The 17,820-nt window shown below is 35.5% G+C and overlaps 1 protein-coding gene across 1 annotated transcript in view; it reads right to left on the bottom strand.

Moving 5' to 3' along the window:
* Positions 1-17,820, bottom strand: part of SLC7A11 (solute carrier family 7 member 11) — a 76,163-nt gene that overhangs the window by 40,819 nt on the left and 17,524 nt on the right. The window contains exons 5-6 of the mRNA XM_035023060.1: positions 14,229-14,328; positions 6,514-6,558 (exon numbers count right to left, since the gene is read on the bottom strand). Coding sequence (XP_034878951.1) covers positions 6,514-6,558; positions 14,229-14,328 — 145 coding nt within the window. The remainder of the gene's footprint in view (positions 1-6,513; positions 6,559-14,228; positions 14,329-17,820) is intronic.

Below are 17,820 nucleotides of genomic sequence, written 5' to 3'. Positions count from 1 at the left end.
AAATTTTTGCCACCTAATGGGGTTAGAATCCTTAAAAAAAAAAAAAAAAAAAAAACTAGGGCGCCTGGGTGGCTCAGTTGGTTGGGCGACTGCCTTCGGCTCAGGTCATGATCCTGGAGTCCTGGGATCGAGTCCCGCATCGGGCTTCCTGCTCAGCAGGGAGTCTGCTTCTCCCTCTGACCCTCCTCCCTCTCATGCTCTCTGTCTCTCATTCTCTCTGTCTCAAATAAATAAATAAAATCTTTAAAAAAAAAAAAACTAAAATACTAAACTAAATGGCTTCCACAAAGCACTTGAAGGATTAATATCTGTCTTCTTCGATTACTGCCTGATAAAATATTATAATATAATCCTATAATTTCTGCACCACTTATTTGACACTTCAACTTTACATGAACAAACTGTGTTTAAGCCAAATGTATTTTTTATGCATATGTGAAGCTAAGAAATGCAAGAATTTTGATCCCAGGGTACATCAACCACATGTTCCATCACTGAGAAGTTTTTAGACTAAGCAAAGGCAGGAAGAGTAACTTGGTGACCTTGTTCTTTGAACATAGAACCATCTCTTCTCTGTGATATCAGTGGCTCAACCAGTATGATTATATACATATTTTGAAACATATTTTTAAAAGGATACACCAAACTTTTTACCTATATTTCCAGAAGAAATGCACAAAATAGAATGGTTTTAATTTAGACATCAATTATTTCAATGATTGAAGAGAAGCACTGTCACATACTAAGATAATTCTAACTATTCCTTATTGTCATTAATAAAAAGATACTTCATTTTGCCAAAGTAATCTTTGTAACTTGGGTATAAATTCAATTTTAGGGGCGCCTGGGTGATTCAGTCGATTAAGCGTTTGCCTTTGGCTCGGGTCATGATCCCAGGGTCCTGGGACAGAGTCCTGCATCAGGCTCCCTGCTCAGCGGGGAGCCTGCTTCTCCCTCTCCCCCACTGCTCGTGCTCTCTCTCACTCTATCTCTCTCTCAAATAAATAAATAAAATCTTTAAAATTTTTTTATAAGTTAACTCAATTAGGAGACATCATTTTTAAGAAATTCATTCAGCAAATACTTTTACAAATTAATTCTGCTTAATAATCCAGATTTTTCTATATGTATTTATTTGCAGTGAGCTAATTTTCTGTGGAAATTAGTTTACATTCCTTAAGAACATATATCACTTGAGTATTTGTCAAATAAACTTTAGAAATATTCTAAGAATGCAGATAACATTGTTTTGTAATAAAAAAAATCACAACTCATAATAGTGCAGTAATCTACACATATATATACTCAAGACATTATATGCTATTTTCCAGCAACTGTTAAGTTAGAAAGCTACAAAGTATATAAAGATGAAGATTTGTCTCTCATAGAAAACTGCATCCTTAAAGTGCCAAAATGCAAAATAAAAGACCTCAAATCAACCTTTAATGTTCTGTCATGCAACTTAGCTATAGAACATTCTGGCAAGATTTTCAGATTGGTTTGTTCTGCTGTGTTTTTAACCAGGTCAACAGTTTTACATGTCCTATAAGCAACAGGCCTTATAAAACAGTATAATGTTATTAAGAAATGCCTTTACACTGACTTAATATTAATCAATAAGGATAGAAACACATAAGAATTTAAGATGGCAATATCTGAACTGAATGCAAATAACGTGATTATGGACCATTTATGAACCAGTGTGATCGATCACACTGCCCTAAATAAAGGTGTTTGGGCATCTTCCCCAAGCCAAGTTTCTCTTCTTCTAAGTTATCGTTGGTACAAGGTGTGATGACTCTCAGGCATCAATTAATATTAACTGGAAGCAGGCAAAGTATTAATTAAACATGACACTCTGATTATTTAAACCTTCTATTAAAGTTGATTATTCAGACCATGTTGATAGCCTGTTCTTTAAAAATGACTGATGATATCAAGCTTTACTGACTTCCACCAAGTCGACTATTTCCAACTCTTGAAGACAGAGGGAATAAATGAAGTGAGAAGAACACTGGAACAAGTCTAATAGACAAACCGACTAATCTCAGACCCCCAAGGTCAAAGTAAAGTGATTCATTTCTTGGCTTTCCTCAACACAAGACATGATTGATCAATCGAAGAGCAGGATTACAAACATTATACATCTCAATGATATGTTCTTTGCACTGTGTAACTTTGGGAACAATGATAGATTGCATAGTCTCCACACAAGTAATATCATAAGGCAAAACTCATTCTATTTGCGAAGAAAAACACTTCAGTGTTTAAAAACAAAGGTACACATTAGCCTTCCTTACTACTACTAGGCATTTCATTTGATGGGGGGACGCTTTAAAATTCAGATATTCTTTGGGATTCTATCACCTTCATGGTTCAAACTTTGGACATTCTTGCTCCTCAGAATACTATTTTTACTCTTACGGAGTCAGCCACCATGCTATAGATAATTACAAAATGTTACAAAAATTTCCACAATAATTACTGTCATTTTACGTAAGTATGTTAAGTGCCTCTTAAAGGATTGATACTTCCTTAGATCCAAAACTACTCTTTAGAGAAGAAAACACTCTAAAAAGACACTGGGAACATTTTTAGCATTATAAATGTAATCATAGAGCAGGAATTTTACCCCAATTTTTAGGATTAGTGCTTTACAAGCTTTAAAGAGAAAGTGAGACATAATACAAGAAAGAAGTCATGAGCTAGTTATTTTGATTCCATTAATTTCCCAGTTTACCTCTCACTTGTTTTAACACTTAGGGAACTGTACTATAAGTCATGCTCGTAACAGCACTGCCGAAATTACTCCCTAGAGTGACATTAGGTAATTTGAAAGATTTCCACTGAAATTAAATTATATGTAAAGGATAGTCAATTGTGATCATGAAAACTTATTCTACATTCTGTATATTTTAAATCACATTGTTATTTTCAGTGATCTAAATCAATGATCACTCTTTCCATTAGGTCACAATTTTAGCAAAATTTTATTGCTTAGGTGGAGGAGGATAGTAAAAGGCGTTGTATGTTCAGCCGATGATTCATTTCACCAGCTGCCAGAAAGTTACACGTTGCAGCACATCTGGACACCTGCACCCGTGACTGATTGGGAAACCCATTTATCTTGGCATGTCACAAAGGAGATGGCATTGTAATTATTCTCCCTTGTAACTAAAGGTATTTTGGAGCTGTATCTACCTACAAAATAATACAAATTACACATCTGGATGAGGTTCACATAACTTTACCATCTGTTCTCTATGTTCAACCATAAACATTTCCCAAATTGTCCCTTGTGTTTAAAAAATAAGATTTAGTTTTAAAAGACCTGGACTGGTTGTCAATGTTATAGGGAAATGCTGTTTTTAGAATTAAGACACTGAATAAGTTGCTTAAAACCCTGAATTTCTTTGGTTGATAGTACACAGTACAAATTTAGTCTTTGCTTTCCATTAAGGGGATTTTGTGGATTTCTCACATCCTGATTTTGAGAAAACAAACATGTTACCTAAGTTTTACACAGAATCTTTTAGGCAAAAATTGGATACTTAAGTACCCTAGTATAGCAGAACAAAAAAGTACCAGAGGTTTCTTTCTTCAACTTAAGTCTTAGCAGTTACTAATTATCTTGACCTAAAATTCCATAGATTCTTACTTAATCTCTCCTGAGAAGTTCCTTAGTTTAAGACCTTAAAATATCAAATTAAAAGTATTTAGAAATATTTAATGACATTTGCAGAATCATGATTACCAGAAAATGAAAATATTTCGTCTGGCATACCCAGTGATAATAATCAGTCTGAATCAGTTTTGACAGCTACTTTTAAATTATTATGAAACTCTTATATCTTATGTTTTTCCTTTAAAATACTAATTTTCTCTGAATATAAAAAATTAAATGAAATCTGTACACAAGAAGAGGAGAGATCATAAAATGCCTATTCAATTTCAGCGCTGAAAGTTTATGGAACAGGCTTCAATATGGTGTGAAATAATTTTTCATATTTCTTTCAAAAATACTGAAGAAAGAGAATGGCTTAGGATATTGTAACCGAGGAAATACTCTAATATGAGTAACACTTTATGTTGTTCTTAAAATCAGAATATAATTACAGTAAAAACAACCAATTATGTAGAGATTAAAAAGTACAGTCACTAATATAGGCACTTTATACATATTAACTCATTACCACCACCCAATGAGGTAAGTGCTATAATTATTCTCACTTTTTTGAGATGAGGAAACTTCTTTGCAACAAAAACAACAAAACACCAAATCAATACAAAACTGTTCTTTAGTAGTTGTACATATTGAATCATGGACATTATCAACATGTAAAACTAAGACCCTTAAATTAAGAAAGAAAGAGAGAGACAGAAAATCCTTGAATGGCATACTTTTCCAGTAGAATGAATCAGAAATTCAGATCAGGGTAATCATGGCATAAATAATTTCAAAATCTGCTTAATATACACAATAGGATTATATATACAGCAAATAAAACCAGACTTAAACTGTTAAACACCATTACAAGAGAATCTGAACTGTATCTATTCCACTGATACGCCATATAACAAATGTCACACTATAGGGCCTATCCACAAACCTACAGCTTGCTTTTTTTTTTTTTCCTAAGAAATATTTCTTTTTTTTTTAAAGATTTTTTTATTTATTTATTTGAGAGAGAGAGCACGAGAGGGGAGAGGGTCAGAGGGAGAAGCAGACTCCCTGCCGAGCAGGGAGCCCGATGCGGGACTCGATCCCGGGACTCCAGGATCATGACCTGAGCCGAAGGCAGTCGCTTAACCAACTGAGCCACCCAGGTGCCCCTAAGAAATATTTCTGATACTAGATTTTAGTAACTGGGCTCTCTAAAGGGTCTTTAGACTTAAAAGACGTAAACCATAGATATCTCTTTTATACAATAGAAATTCAATACATATTTTACATACATAAATCTAGTAAGAGCAGTATGTGCTCTGTGTTACCACTTACACACTATTCTCAAAAACAGTAAAAACAGGGCAACCTATTTATCTCTGTAATCAATAGATTTAGAGTCACAAAGTGGCTTATCATTTCAAAGTAATGCTAGAAGAAACTAGTTCCTGGTAAATGTATGTTCTCTACCACAATTCCAGTTATAAATATGAAAGTACTGTCATAAATTTCTCATATTTCTCAATAAAATAACTTTTTCACGTGTTTAAATTACATATTTATTTGCATAACAGTTGAATCAGATAGTATGAACATCATTTTAACCTCGATTGCTGGTTTGCGTGTTCAAAATTCTGACAACCCTACTACATGGCCAGATCTAAGGGTGGCTTACTATCTCCCTCCCAATATACTTAGTGCCAGAATTTCTTTGTCTACCTTAATGTGAATTGTGAACACTTGAGCTTATTTTCTGATACTTAGGCAATTTCATACTGACTCACCTTTGTACATGTTTTGTTTCTTGGATGTCTTTCTCCCTTTTTCCTTCTCTCTCTCACTCTCACTCTTTCTCACTCTTTTTTACCTAAAAGTACTTGTTCATCATTTGAGACTCTACATATTAAGCACATCTCCTTAGACAGAGTTAAGTATTTCCTCCTTTACTCTCTGTCAAATTGAGTAAATAATCTATTATGGCATCATACTATGTTACTTTCATTTGTTTACATATTTGACTAACTGACTAGACCATAAAATCGTAAATACAAGTTTTATTCATCATGTAGGAAGTTCCTAGCACATTGGTTGAAACATGGTAGATGTTTAATGAATGCCAGATGAGTTAAATTACTTAATAATTCAGTCCATATCTCACATGGCATTTCTTAAAATTTCCCTCTTCTGCCCATAGATTATGTTGCTTTCCTGTATAAAGTCAAACGTTTTTATGGAAACCACAAAAGTCACTTATATAAGTCCTGAGTTAAAAATAATTCAATTTAGGAACATTATGTAAGTCATCATCAAATTACCTAATCATCAAAAGTATTACCTAGGAACAAAAAGTAAAAGCAATCATCCAGCTACTAAAATTTACAAGTTTTTATAGCATTCTGCAGTTACTTCTCAGCTTTCATAACTAACTGTTCATTAATTGCATTATTCTCTTTAATTGAATAGTTACCAAAAAACTCACATGAATTATTAGAAAAAATCAATTTTTAGAGTTCATGTCTTATGGAACATTTGTAGGCAGCTGAAAGTCCATGTTAAGTTGTATATAGGCTTTTATGAAATGGATTACTTAAAATATAACTTTATTATTTTATACTTTCAGCTTATCAGATAATTTAGTGTTGAATGTGGAATAGACAATAAAGTTATTTACATCTAATTTATAATAAATTCAAATAAATTTTATCTGCCTAAGAAAATGATGATAAGGAGGAGGATAAGGATAAAGTTAATTAGCCCATACTGAGGACCTTCTTTAGGTCTGCTTTTTCAATTGTTTAACGTTACATTTTATTCCTCATAAATATTTCAGAGTAAATATGGCAACTTACTTTTCAGGATTTTCCACTTCTTCAGTAACAAAGTTGAGATAGAACCTAAAAAGATATAAATGAGTTATAAATTATCAACATATTTTACACTTTTAACCCAAAGTGTCAATTTTTAAACATTTACAATCAAACTCAGAATTATAAAAAATTTAAAAACAAATACTTATTGTAAGATAAAAATCTCCAACAAAGTTCCCACAAATCGTTTTTCTATTAAACCATAAGTATAGAGTTATTTTTTTATTTTTTAACATTTTTATAGAGGTATAACATATGAACAGTAAAGCGCACAAACCTTAATCAACAACCTGATGAATTTTTACATATTTATACACCCATGGAACCAACAAAAAGATCAAGAGATAAAACATTCCTAGAACCCTAGAAGGTTCCCTTATGGCCCTTTCCAGTCAATACCATTCTCTTGTAAAGGCAACTGTTATTCGATTATCACCTTTGATTAGTTTTACTTGTTTGATCACAATAGATTAATATTGGGGTTCCTGGGTGGCTCATTTGGTTAAGTGTCTGCCTTGGGCTCAGGTCATGATCCCAGTGTTCTGGGATCGAGCCCCGCATCGGGCTCCCTGCTCGGCGGGGAGTCTGCTTCTCCCTTTCCCTCTACCTACTTGCCTGCCTCTCTACCTACTTGTGCTCTCTCTCTTTCTCTCTCTCTGTCAAATAAATAAATAAAATCTAAAAAAAAAAAAAAACCACAGTAGACTAATATTTGCTTGTATTACTATTATACAGTAATTATTTTTTTGTGCATCTGGCTTTTTTTTCTGGACTTTTTTTTTTGTGAGTCTCATCCATGCTGTTATATGTAGCAATAATTCATTATTTTTATTGATGTTGTTCATTTTATTACACCATACATTCTACTGTTGATGATTTTGGATTACTTCCAACTTATAGCTGTTATAATAGATATCATAAATATGCCCATACATGTTTTTGGGGAGACCATGCAATCATTTCTCTCCAGCATATACTCAGAATATGATCACTGGGTCATGGGGTAGATGTATGTTTACTGCCAAACAATTTTTTCCCGTTTTTGCACTCCCAGCAATATAGGAGATTATCATGTTTCAGTGAGTGGGGAAAGCAAAGTGGGAAACCCACAGTATTTCTCCTCAAGGAGCCCATGGTTTATAGAATGGCCAATAGAATAGTGTGACAGAACACAAGCGTCAGTGCTGGACCATATACAGGGCCCAGTGGGAGCCAGGGACAAGGCCTAACCCAGACTGGCAAGTCAGGAAGGTTTTCTAGAGAAGGCATCACCCAAGTGGAGTCTTCAGAAATGCTCAACATCTGAGCCCTAGTGAAGTGGCGAAGGACAGTCCAGACTGAGTACACCGCATGAGCATGGGGGTGTGAGCAACAGTTTACTATTTTGCACTGCAAAGTGTGGCAGGAGCAGTAAGAACAGAATTTAAGTACCAGATGGCCTTTGGCTTCCAGGAATCCAGATTTTAGTGGTGTTGGCAAGTCAATCAAAGCTTGTAGAGCAAGAGATGTATGACAATAGCATTTCACAGTTTTAGGGAGTTGGCCGTATATAAACACAAGAGGGCAAGTAGGAACTGACAATGGTATCAAAGATAATAGAGTCTCAATTTGCACTTCTTCCTTTCCATTCACTGTTTTCTGGTATATGCCCATCCAAATAACCTCAAGTCACAAGACTATGCAGTTTTCCCAAGTTCTGAACACTTTTCTGGATCCCTCACATGACAAAAAGCATTCTAGGCATACAATATTTCACTTTCAAGTTTCATAGGATTACAAATATTACCCTAAAGTTATGGCCCTAGAGAAATTCAGATTCCTTTCTTTTACTTCGTGACTCTACTTATCCTACCCAGAAAATGTCTACCACCTTGTACCCTTATTTTTCCAATCGAAAGGGACTGCTCGAGACTCTTTAAAGCCCTTATAATTCTTTTTTTGTATTATGTTCAGTTAGGCAACATATAGTTCTTTTTCCAGGTTCCAAGATGTACAACTGATGTAGACTCCATCCTCAAATAAGCATACATAGATAACTGAATTGTGAAGATGGGAAAACCAAGGGATCATATGGGAGAGCTAAGCATATAAAGACAAAGACATTTCTACCTCTTCATTTGATAGGCTTAGGTCATTTCCACAAAATAAAAAGTCGTATTTTCAAAACACTCTTCTGCTCTCTTATTTTTCTGCAGAAGGCAAAACAGCCATTATATAGGTACACAGAAGCTTGGGTCTATAAGTACAAATTTTTCTATTACTTAAAACCAAATGGCTAAAATATTAGCCCAACAGCTTTAATATACTTAAAGTATCTCATAATTTAAAATAAGAAAAAGAAACCTGTCTTATCTTTATAAAAACCCATCTAAATTCACAGCTAGGAAGTTGATGTTCATGGTTGTCAAAAACTAGACAACAAGTCCAAAATGGAGTTGCTTATGCTAAGCCCCACAACACCAAACCAAGATAATTATAGTTTCTGCTCTCCCAGGAAAGGAATTTTAAACCAATCAGGAATCACTTGATTGGTACTAGTTAGGTAATCTTCCTGACAGATCCCTGCCATTGCTTACATGAAAGTAACCTTGCAAAAACCAACCTGCTTTTTTGCCTACACTAAGTTGTTTGTTCCTGCTCCCTTCTGCCTATAAAAGTCTCATTTTATGCAGTTCCTCAGAGCTCCTTTCTATCTGCTAGATTAAATGCTGCCTGATTCAAATCAACTTTTGCTCAAATAAACTCTTAAAAATTTTAATATGCTTCAGTTTATCTTTTAAGAAGGTTAAGGCATCTAATATTTTAAGGACTATGTCTTAAGTAGAAGCATTTGAATAGCTGACAGAACAGTAGCAGTAAAGGTGATCTAAAAAGTTAGCAGTCAAGTTTATTTTTTAATGACTAGAAAGTAAGCTTCTAAAAATAGAGGCTGTAGTTACACCACGAAGGCAAGCAACAATCAATACTTATATCTGGGATATGCACTCTGAGGGATTTCATGTGTTATAAGGCCAAAGCAATGGGAAGTACAGGAAGAACATGCAGGAAAAAAAAAAAAAGAAAGAAAACCCAAATATAAAATAACACACACACATACACACACAAATGTTTCCAGGCTTCTCATGTCAAAAATATCCAGTTCCTTCTTAATAGTTGTTTTAAAAACTGGTATTTTCCAACAATGTTTACAGCAAGAAAGGAAATATTTGTGAAAAAAGGAACACAATTTCAAATATTTGCCAGAGCTCCAGAGAATAGAGGAAAGGAAAGGGCTTGGGGCAGGGTGGGGGTGTGAAGGAGAAAGCTTCTTACTTTGGTCCAAACATTCACATCCTGTGGGAAATACACCTTTATGCTTTCCTAGTCTCCAGCAATGAGTCCATAGCATTCTCCTTGCTTTACATCTCCTCAAGGCCTCTCGAGAATGTTCACAAGATCTATTGTTTCAGCTTTTCCATAATTGTGTATAAAAAGTACCACAAAGCTGGCAATGCATCCCAGTACCCAACTATGAATTATTTTAAAAAGAAGCTTATTCTTTAGATTAGATTTGGCACAATGGTACAAAATAATCCCAGCAGGTACTTTAGAAAGACTAAATCCACCGAGGATCGGATTTAAAAGGGAGAAAAAAGACATGGAAAAATTTTCTATTACACAGTTTTAAAAAACCCCACGAAGCAATATTTAGCTTTGGATCAGGATATGGGACTGAAATTGGTTGAGTTCCCTTGGGCCACGAGGAAGACTGGCAGACATATCTCTCTGAATACAGACATTGGCAATAATATTAAAGTTGCTCTGACCCAACTCTGTGACCTGGCTGGGTTAATGATTTCTTTCCCCCTAATCATGTTTCTGTGAAGGAGTTTTCATCATTCTGAAAAGGTTCTGCACTGCTCATAGCCAAAAGCCTATTGTAATCAGACCCAAGGTTTGGCAGGGTCTTTTTCCTATTCACCATGTCGAAGTTGAATTGCTAACAGAGCAAGGCCTCCCCATCGACAAAGGTCTCGCCGCTTTTACTTACACCCTAGGTGGTTAAGTTCTGATGACAGTAGCTGCTTCTGTCTGACTTATTTGCAATGCCCCCCACACTTTTTGTTTGCATCAAACGTTGTCACGGCAGCTGCATGGGGAGTGGAGACTCATTTACAGTGTCCCATTTATAATTCTATCACCTAGTCTTGTCATTATACTGCGAAAGACAGAGAGAGGTCAGAGAGGCAGGATTACATTTGGGAAGGGAATAAATACCCCTTTCTGTGAACTCTTTTTGTCTCTATCTTGTTCCATGTACAACCAGGTATTAGCTTTTTCTCTGGAACTCTGAGCCAAGAGACGATTTCTTCTAGACATGGTTTCCTTTTTCTAAGACTGATGGCCATAGATTAACAACCAGATTATTTCTACCTATCCACAATGCAGCATTCAGGTAGAGTAACAACCCCGTTAGAGAAATGCAGTTACTCCTCTGTCTCTGCACAAGCCACTTGTATCAGGTAACATTGCATTTAAAATCCCGGTCTTCATTTCCAGCACTATACTCGAACCCCTCTTAAGAATAGGAGAAAATCAACAGTTTCCTCTTCTTTAAAATAGGGAGTGGAGGGGCGCCTGGGTGGCTCAGTTGGTTAAGCGACTGCCTTCGGCTCAGGTCATGATCCTGGAGTCCCTGGATCGAATCCCGCATCGGGCTCCCTGCTCGGCGAGGAGCCTGCTTCTCCCTCTAACCCTCCCCGCTCTCATGTACTCTCTCTCTCTCATTCTCGCTCTCTCAAATAAATAAATAAATCTTTAAAAAATAAATAAATAAAATAAAATAGGGAGTGGAGAGAAGGATCATATGGGTAAAAGTATAAACAAAAGTTCACGTAAACCCCACATTCCCTGTAAAGAGAGCGCTGAAATACATTTCTGGGCCCAAAATGGGGCCACTGGGTCCCCAAATGCCAACTCTGGGATCTATACTTACTTCCTTATTCCTTATTCATTTTTTATTTTTCTCTTCCTTGTCCCTTATGCTTTGAAAGATTTCTATAAAAGCATATCCTATAAAAGCTTCCTGTCTTCCACCCCACTTTGCGGTTCTCTAGACTCTTGAAAGTAGAGACTGCCCACTTCATGAATTCTTAAATAAAGTCTGTCTATATCACCCAAATTATTTTTTAAATCATTTTAACACGAGCAGCATTTTAGGTTCAGCATCAATAAAACAAAATATTATGATAATAAGATAATTTAAAATGAAAAGATTGAGAAAAATGGAAAAATCCTTCAGCCCTCCAAAGCCTACAGAAGTAGAGAAGGTTTGCTCAACACGAAGCTGCTGACCTGAATATCTGGTACTGGTAGTGGGAGAGTGAGTTGGATAGAAGAATATTTTAAGATTCCGTGGTAACAGATGCATGGCACTCAAAGGCAAAAGAAACTTCATTCAATAGAATTAATCAAATCTCCTTTGTGACTATCTCCACAGTCCACATTCCTGATTGAATATTGCTGGGCTCCCAACACTTGGCTCTAGCTGAAAGCTTTTACCACCTCCCCACTTCACTCTGGTCTCTGGGTTATCCTCCCAGTAGCTTGGCTGCTGCCCCAGGGCACCAGAGCTTTGATGCAGGCTGAACAGCCACAGAACGGTGGATTCTGCTACTAACCCTGTGATCACAACTCTGTTCTTTCTGCCCAGCACCACATTGTGCTTTGGACAAAAATAAAAAGACTTCAAATTCACTGTGTGATTCAAGATTGATACTTATACACAACAGCTGTAAGAATATTTCTTGAATACACAAATATTTTATCCTATACCACTTAGAGCTACAACCTTCTAATGCCTTTCAAACATACTTTGCTTCAAAAGCTAGGTTAAAATTTTAAATTCCTATACTCTCCTAATTTTCTTCTAATGCTATATTTTCACAATTCAATGAGATTAATAGGGTAAATACTCCATATTTTTATATTCCATGCACTAACTGGAAGGTAAGAATCTAAAAACTAAAGAAACGGAAGTAAATAAAATTTATATTAAATGCATTTACATAATTTCTGAGTTAGTGTGGTTTCCTGATACTATTTTTATGTTCATAGAACATTCTCACAGCTAAAGTTGCACAACTATTAGCTCTATAAATAATTTTTAAAAAGAGATTTTGCTACTAATAACTCCAAAACAGTGAAATTTAATTTTACTACAATGATTGTGATGGTTAAGCAATACTTTTGTACCTAGTGGGCTTTCTTGTAACAGTCATTTCCACTGAGTCTTAGATCAATAAAATTTAATTAGTAAAAAATCACACCCTTAACCATGATTATTGTTATTCAAGTTCCTGAATAAAATAAGGCATAAATACAAAGTTCTAATGCTTCAACCAGAATGGTTATCACAGCTTAACATGCACAAAGGAAATGTACCCATGGCATAGTGATTTTGATCATCTTTGCTGAATATTTTGCTTTTCAAATGTTGAGGAAATCTTAAGGAATTTGTAAGAGCCTTAAATGTAACAGATTATCTAGTATACCTGTTTTCACCATCTTAGTTTTTCCTACCCTGCTTTTCGAGTATCATTTTACCTTCTGGGAACAACTTACTTATTTCTATATCTGAATTATTTCATTCTCATAGGACAGTAGAGAAAAATCAATCACTATTCACAAACAACCTTGGAGCTTCAACTGAAAGGCCTTTTGACAAGCAAAGAATTAATCTTCAATTTCTCATGGCACTATTATGTCCTCACTGATACAGACTTATAAGTGATTTGCATTGGTTAATGTCAGCGAATTCTCTTGCTCAATTGTAGACCCCAACAGTTAAAACCAGAAATAGACAAAACCACTTAACTCATGCTCTAACTAAACCCATTGTGCTTATTTCTTATTGTACTTTCTTAAGGCACAAAGACATTTTGCAATGACCAGAACATTCTAACCACTGGACCAGAAAAGCCCTGTTAACAATGGAATGCCTAGAAGACCACACCCCACATGTCCCCTTCCCTACCCATGATCAAGGGCTGAACACATACTCACCCCACCCATGATTACGTGCACCCTGTCTGCTCTCTTGCACTTACCCCCCAAACCTCTCCCTACAAAACCATAGGTGTTCATCTTACAGGCAGAGAGGTCGATTGTTAAGGCTTGAGCCTGCCACCTCCCCCAGGTGCCAGCATCTGAAATAAATTTCTCTTTCCCTTTTTCAAACCCTCGTTGCTTGAGTTATTGGCTTCTCTAGCAACAAGTTCATCTGAGTTTGTTCAGCAACAGTATTGGCAAGCCCAGTCAGGAGCTGTACTTTCAATTTGTTCAGCCCCCTCAGGATTCCCCAGGATGGAGCAGTTGGCCCTGGCAATGTGCACCAGGCCTCCCCATTTATTTCCTGAGTTAGTGGCTGTAACAGATCTTTTGGCAATATTAAGACCCACATTTGTTTGTTTTTTATAACATCAGGCTAAGTCTAATAGTTAACTTGACTGAAAAACTCAGTTATGCTTACATTAAGTCATATGCACAGTAAGTGGCCTGGTGGAGGGAGCCACACCATCTTTCTCACTTCAAGAAAGGCAGATTGTGCTGGATTGTGGCTATTCCCACTCATCTAGCATCTTGCTTGGCACTTAATCAAAATACATGAAGGAATTAATGACCCATACAAACCATCAGATCTAGAGATATCAACTTACCAGCCAGCATATGCATACATTCCATAATAAAAAGCCAGTGGCAACCCCATAATACTCGCATCTCTTCCTGAGAAGGCATTTTTAAAGTGTTGTGTTTGCCCTGTAATGAGAACAGAAAGATTTTAGGATTTTTCAAAGAATTGGTTATTATTCATTCTTTAACCATAAACATGGAGAAAGAAATGGGAGGGTTGGGGATGAACTGTACTGTTTCAGGTCCAGATTTCTCACTTCCTGCTCATTGCCAGATTCATCTATTAATACTATATCCATTCTAGAGGAGGAGTCCCGAAGGTATATTGATCACCACTGACACTATTTCACATTTCTCTTTTAATAAAATTATAGCAAAGAGCAAAGCAGTTCCTTGTTTGAGTGTGCCTCTACTCTTACAGAGTTTGAGCATAAAAGAAGACTAAAGAATAATCTGTAAGCTATACAGATTACAGTTTACAAGAGTATGATAGAATTCTTTTAAATAAATAAAGCACAAATAATGCTTGTGTTGGGGAGAAAGAATTTCCTCTGCCCTTTAAAATCCTTCTAGCTGGACTAAGAATCAAACTAACATGAGACAGATTAACAGGAGAAAATCAAATTTAATAGCATACATATAGGGAACCCCCACAGACATGGAAATTCCAAAGACAGTGAAGCAATATGATAGTTACATGAGCTAAGAAGGGGAGTAGGGTTCTGAGGATATAAAGGGGAGAAAGAACACTAGCAGGAAGGTAAAAGGAGATGTTTGGAAAACAAAAGTTGCCCTACTATGTAAGATGAATCTCTTAGGTAAAGAGGAAACTATCTTGTTAATAGCTCAGGGGGAGGTAAAGAGCTTTTCCTGAATCTGCTGGGTTTTGATTGCTTTTAACTCAAAATAATGTTCATGTCAAAGTAGCCCATCTCGGGGCAGACTGCCCGTGGCATCTACACTTGGAAAGAAATATCCACAGTTCTACTCTCAAAGAGGAGGTAGCAAAAAACCCAAGAACCACCTTCTCATATCATTCAATTTTCATTCTGCTTTCTACTTTCCCCTGTAGTCTATTAAGTACTCACAGTGGTAGAAAACCCTGTGGACCAACTCTGCCTTCCAAAGCTTCTTGTGTAAATAAAGTTTCATTGGAGCACAGCCAGGCCCACTTATTTGTGTATTAGGATTGATATTATCAGTCTATGGTTGATTTCACTCTGCAATGGCAGAGTTGGGTAGTTGTGAAGGAGACTGTATCGCAAGCAAAGTTGAAAATATTTACTATCTGGCCCTTTACAGAGAAAGTCCACTGACCCTGGCTTAGAGAATGGCATGATTTCCTTCTAGAAACACTGAAAAGAAATTATCCTGAATTTTAAAATAGATAGTTCTTAACAAATTTTGCATCAACGTGTGGATTGAATGCTTTAATTCATAACATTTTCCCCGACTTTGTGAATCATACTGGGCCTTTTTCTTGTATATCCTTTGGATAATTACCAAAAAAAAAATAATAATTCAGATTTAGCCAATATTCAAAGTTTAACATAAAAAGTCTCTTTCTTAAAGAAAATAGCAAATGAGATCACCAAAATGGGAAATGTGATTTTGTTTCAAAATTGGTCTTCACTCAAGTAAATAAAAGAGGGATGGGCTTATAAGGATACAGAATATTTATCACTGTGTTATTTTTCTGTAGAAATAATAATTTTTTAGTTTAACTATGTGCCATGCAATATTTGAGATACACTTATATAAAATACAATCCATTGTTTATCTGAAAAAAAAAAAAAGAGGGATGGGAGGTAGATGATATATGTGATTATGACCCTCTCTCATCACTGAAACCTCAGTTGTTGCCTGGGTTGCCCAGACAACAATATATATTAATATAATATGTATGAGCTTTGAGACCAAAAATGGAGAAGGTTGAGTTGTACAGTAAATAATTTTTCCCTCAAAGTATCCAGTTCCAAATATAGTTCATTTAAAAAAAAAATGACACAGTGAATTCAGAAATGCCTGTTTTACTAAAACATCTCTGTGTCCTCATAGAAGGGAAATATAAATACTGGAGCTCAGATAAAAACATCTGTTGAATATTCTTTTATCATGATATATGGTCTCCTTGGCCTAAATAGATAATATTCTAAGAGTAGAGTACTGAATAAGCAATAAGAAAAACCAAACTTTATTGAAGATCAGGTCCTAAAGCATAAATCCTAAAAAGTGTCATTTTGAGAGTATTACAAAAGAGAGGCTTTTTCAGACTTCAGGAATATTTTGGATGAATAACAGAGTCTCAGGAATATGAAAGTCATAATATTCAAAGGAAAGTTTAACAAATCCTCAAAAGTACAGAACATACAACTATTTTCAGGATCTGATTAGAGTGGAAATAAATTCACGCTCTGTATTAGTAAAACTTTTATCTTCCTGGAGTTTCAAATTAATGTGAAAAATTTGTGATTAAGTTAGAAAGAAAAATCAACATTTTGTATTAATAGAGTAAATATGCTTGCTAAGAATGCTCTCCAAAATAATAAAATTTACTTTAAATGTAGTAATATTCTTACAGCATTTCTCTATTAGGTGAGCTATAAAAGGAAGCCTGTTTACATTAAGCACTGATAGATAGCATAAGTATTAATTAAAGGATCATTCTATTTTAAGTGTTGAAAAAGATCCAAAAGATATATTATGATCTCTGTTCTTAAGGAATTTACAATAAAATAGCATTTGGAAAACTTCACCTCATCTCACATACATATATAAATAGGTGGTAAAAAAAAAAAAAAATGACTACAGTCTTATATTAGAGTTTTAAAAGATAGTATATCATCTTTTGGAACCTAAACTAGAACTGAAGTAGGGTCAATGACTCAGGGTCTCTGCACTTTCCGAACATGGAAGAAACTCCTTACAGAAGACTAAAGAGTTAGCTCATAAAAAAAAGCACTAACAAAACAGATTATGTTCTCTACATTTCTAATGGATCAGATAAAATGAGCAGGCCAGCTCTGTGGTGGCCAATGTGAATTAGAAGAGCGAGCTCACATCTTCTCTTTAGTGTAAGCCATAGCATTAAAATCTTTATTGTGTTTACTCTGAGTTGGCTGAAGTTGCTGGATTTGATGCAGTCATTTAGCCAGGAGAGTTCTAAGATCTTCCATTAGTAAATGTATAAGAGCAGCTCCCTTGCCCTAGCTACAGAGTGACAGATCTTTCAGTGTTTGTTATTGTTTGATGCCTCTACCATCAGCGATTATTTTGCTGAATTTTGGCATTTCCTTTTGCTTTGTGTAATTCTTCTCCTGCAACTTCATAAAATTTCTCTCTAAATTCCCTTTCCTGGAACAGACAATATCAATGTAAACACCAAACATTTAAGATGCCCAAATTTTATGTCACTCTTTCACAATTTCATTTCACTTTCCTATCCCCTATTATCAAGCCCATTGCCAATTAATTCACGTGGACCTCCTATGCTTCCAACAACTTCCACTGAATCCAAGCAATTGCATGTACCTTCTTCCCTAAAACAGCTGAAACTCTAAATACATCACCTGCTCAAACATCTCATCTTTTCTTATTAAACAGTCAACTCTACATATA

The sequence above is a fragment of the Mirounga leonina genome, unplaced genomic scaffold (genome assembly GCF_011800145.1).
Source record: "Mirounga leonina isolate KUSES-001 unplaced genomic scaffold, KU_Mleo_1.0 Mir_176, whole genome shotgun sequence".
In the NCBI taxonomy this organism is placed as follows: domain Eukaryota; kingdom Metazoa; phylum Chordata; class Mammalia; order Carnivora; family Phocidae; genus Mirounga; species Mirounga leonina.
The sequence above is the reverse complement of the archived record's forward strand: the minus strand, read 5'-3'. Positions and strand labels throughout refer to the sequence as shown.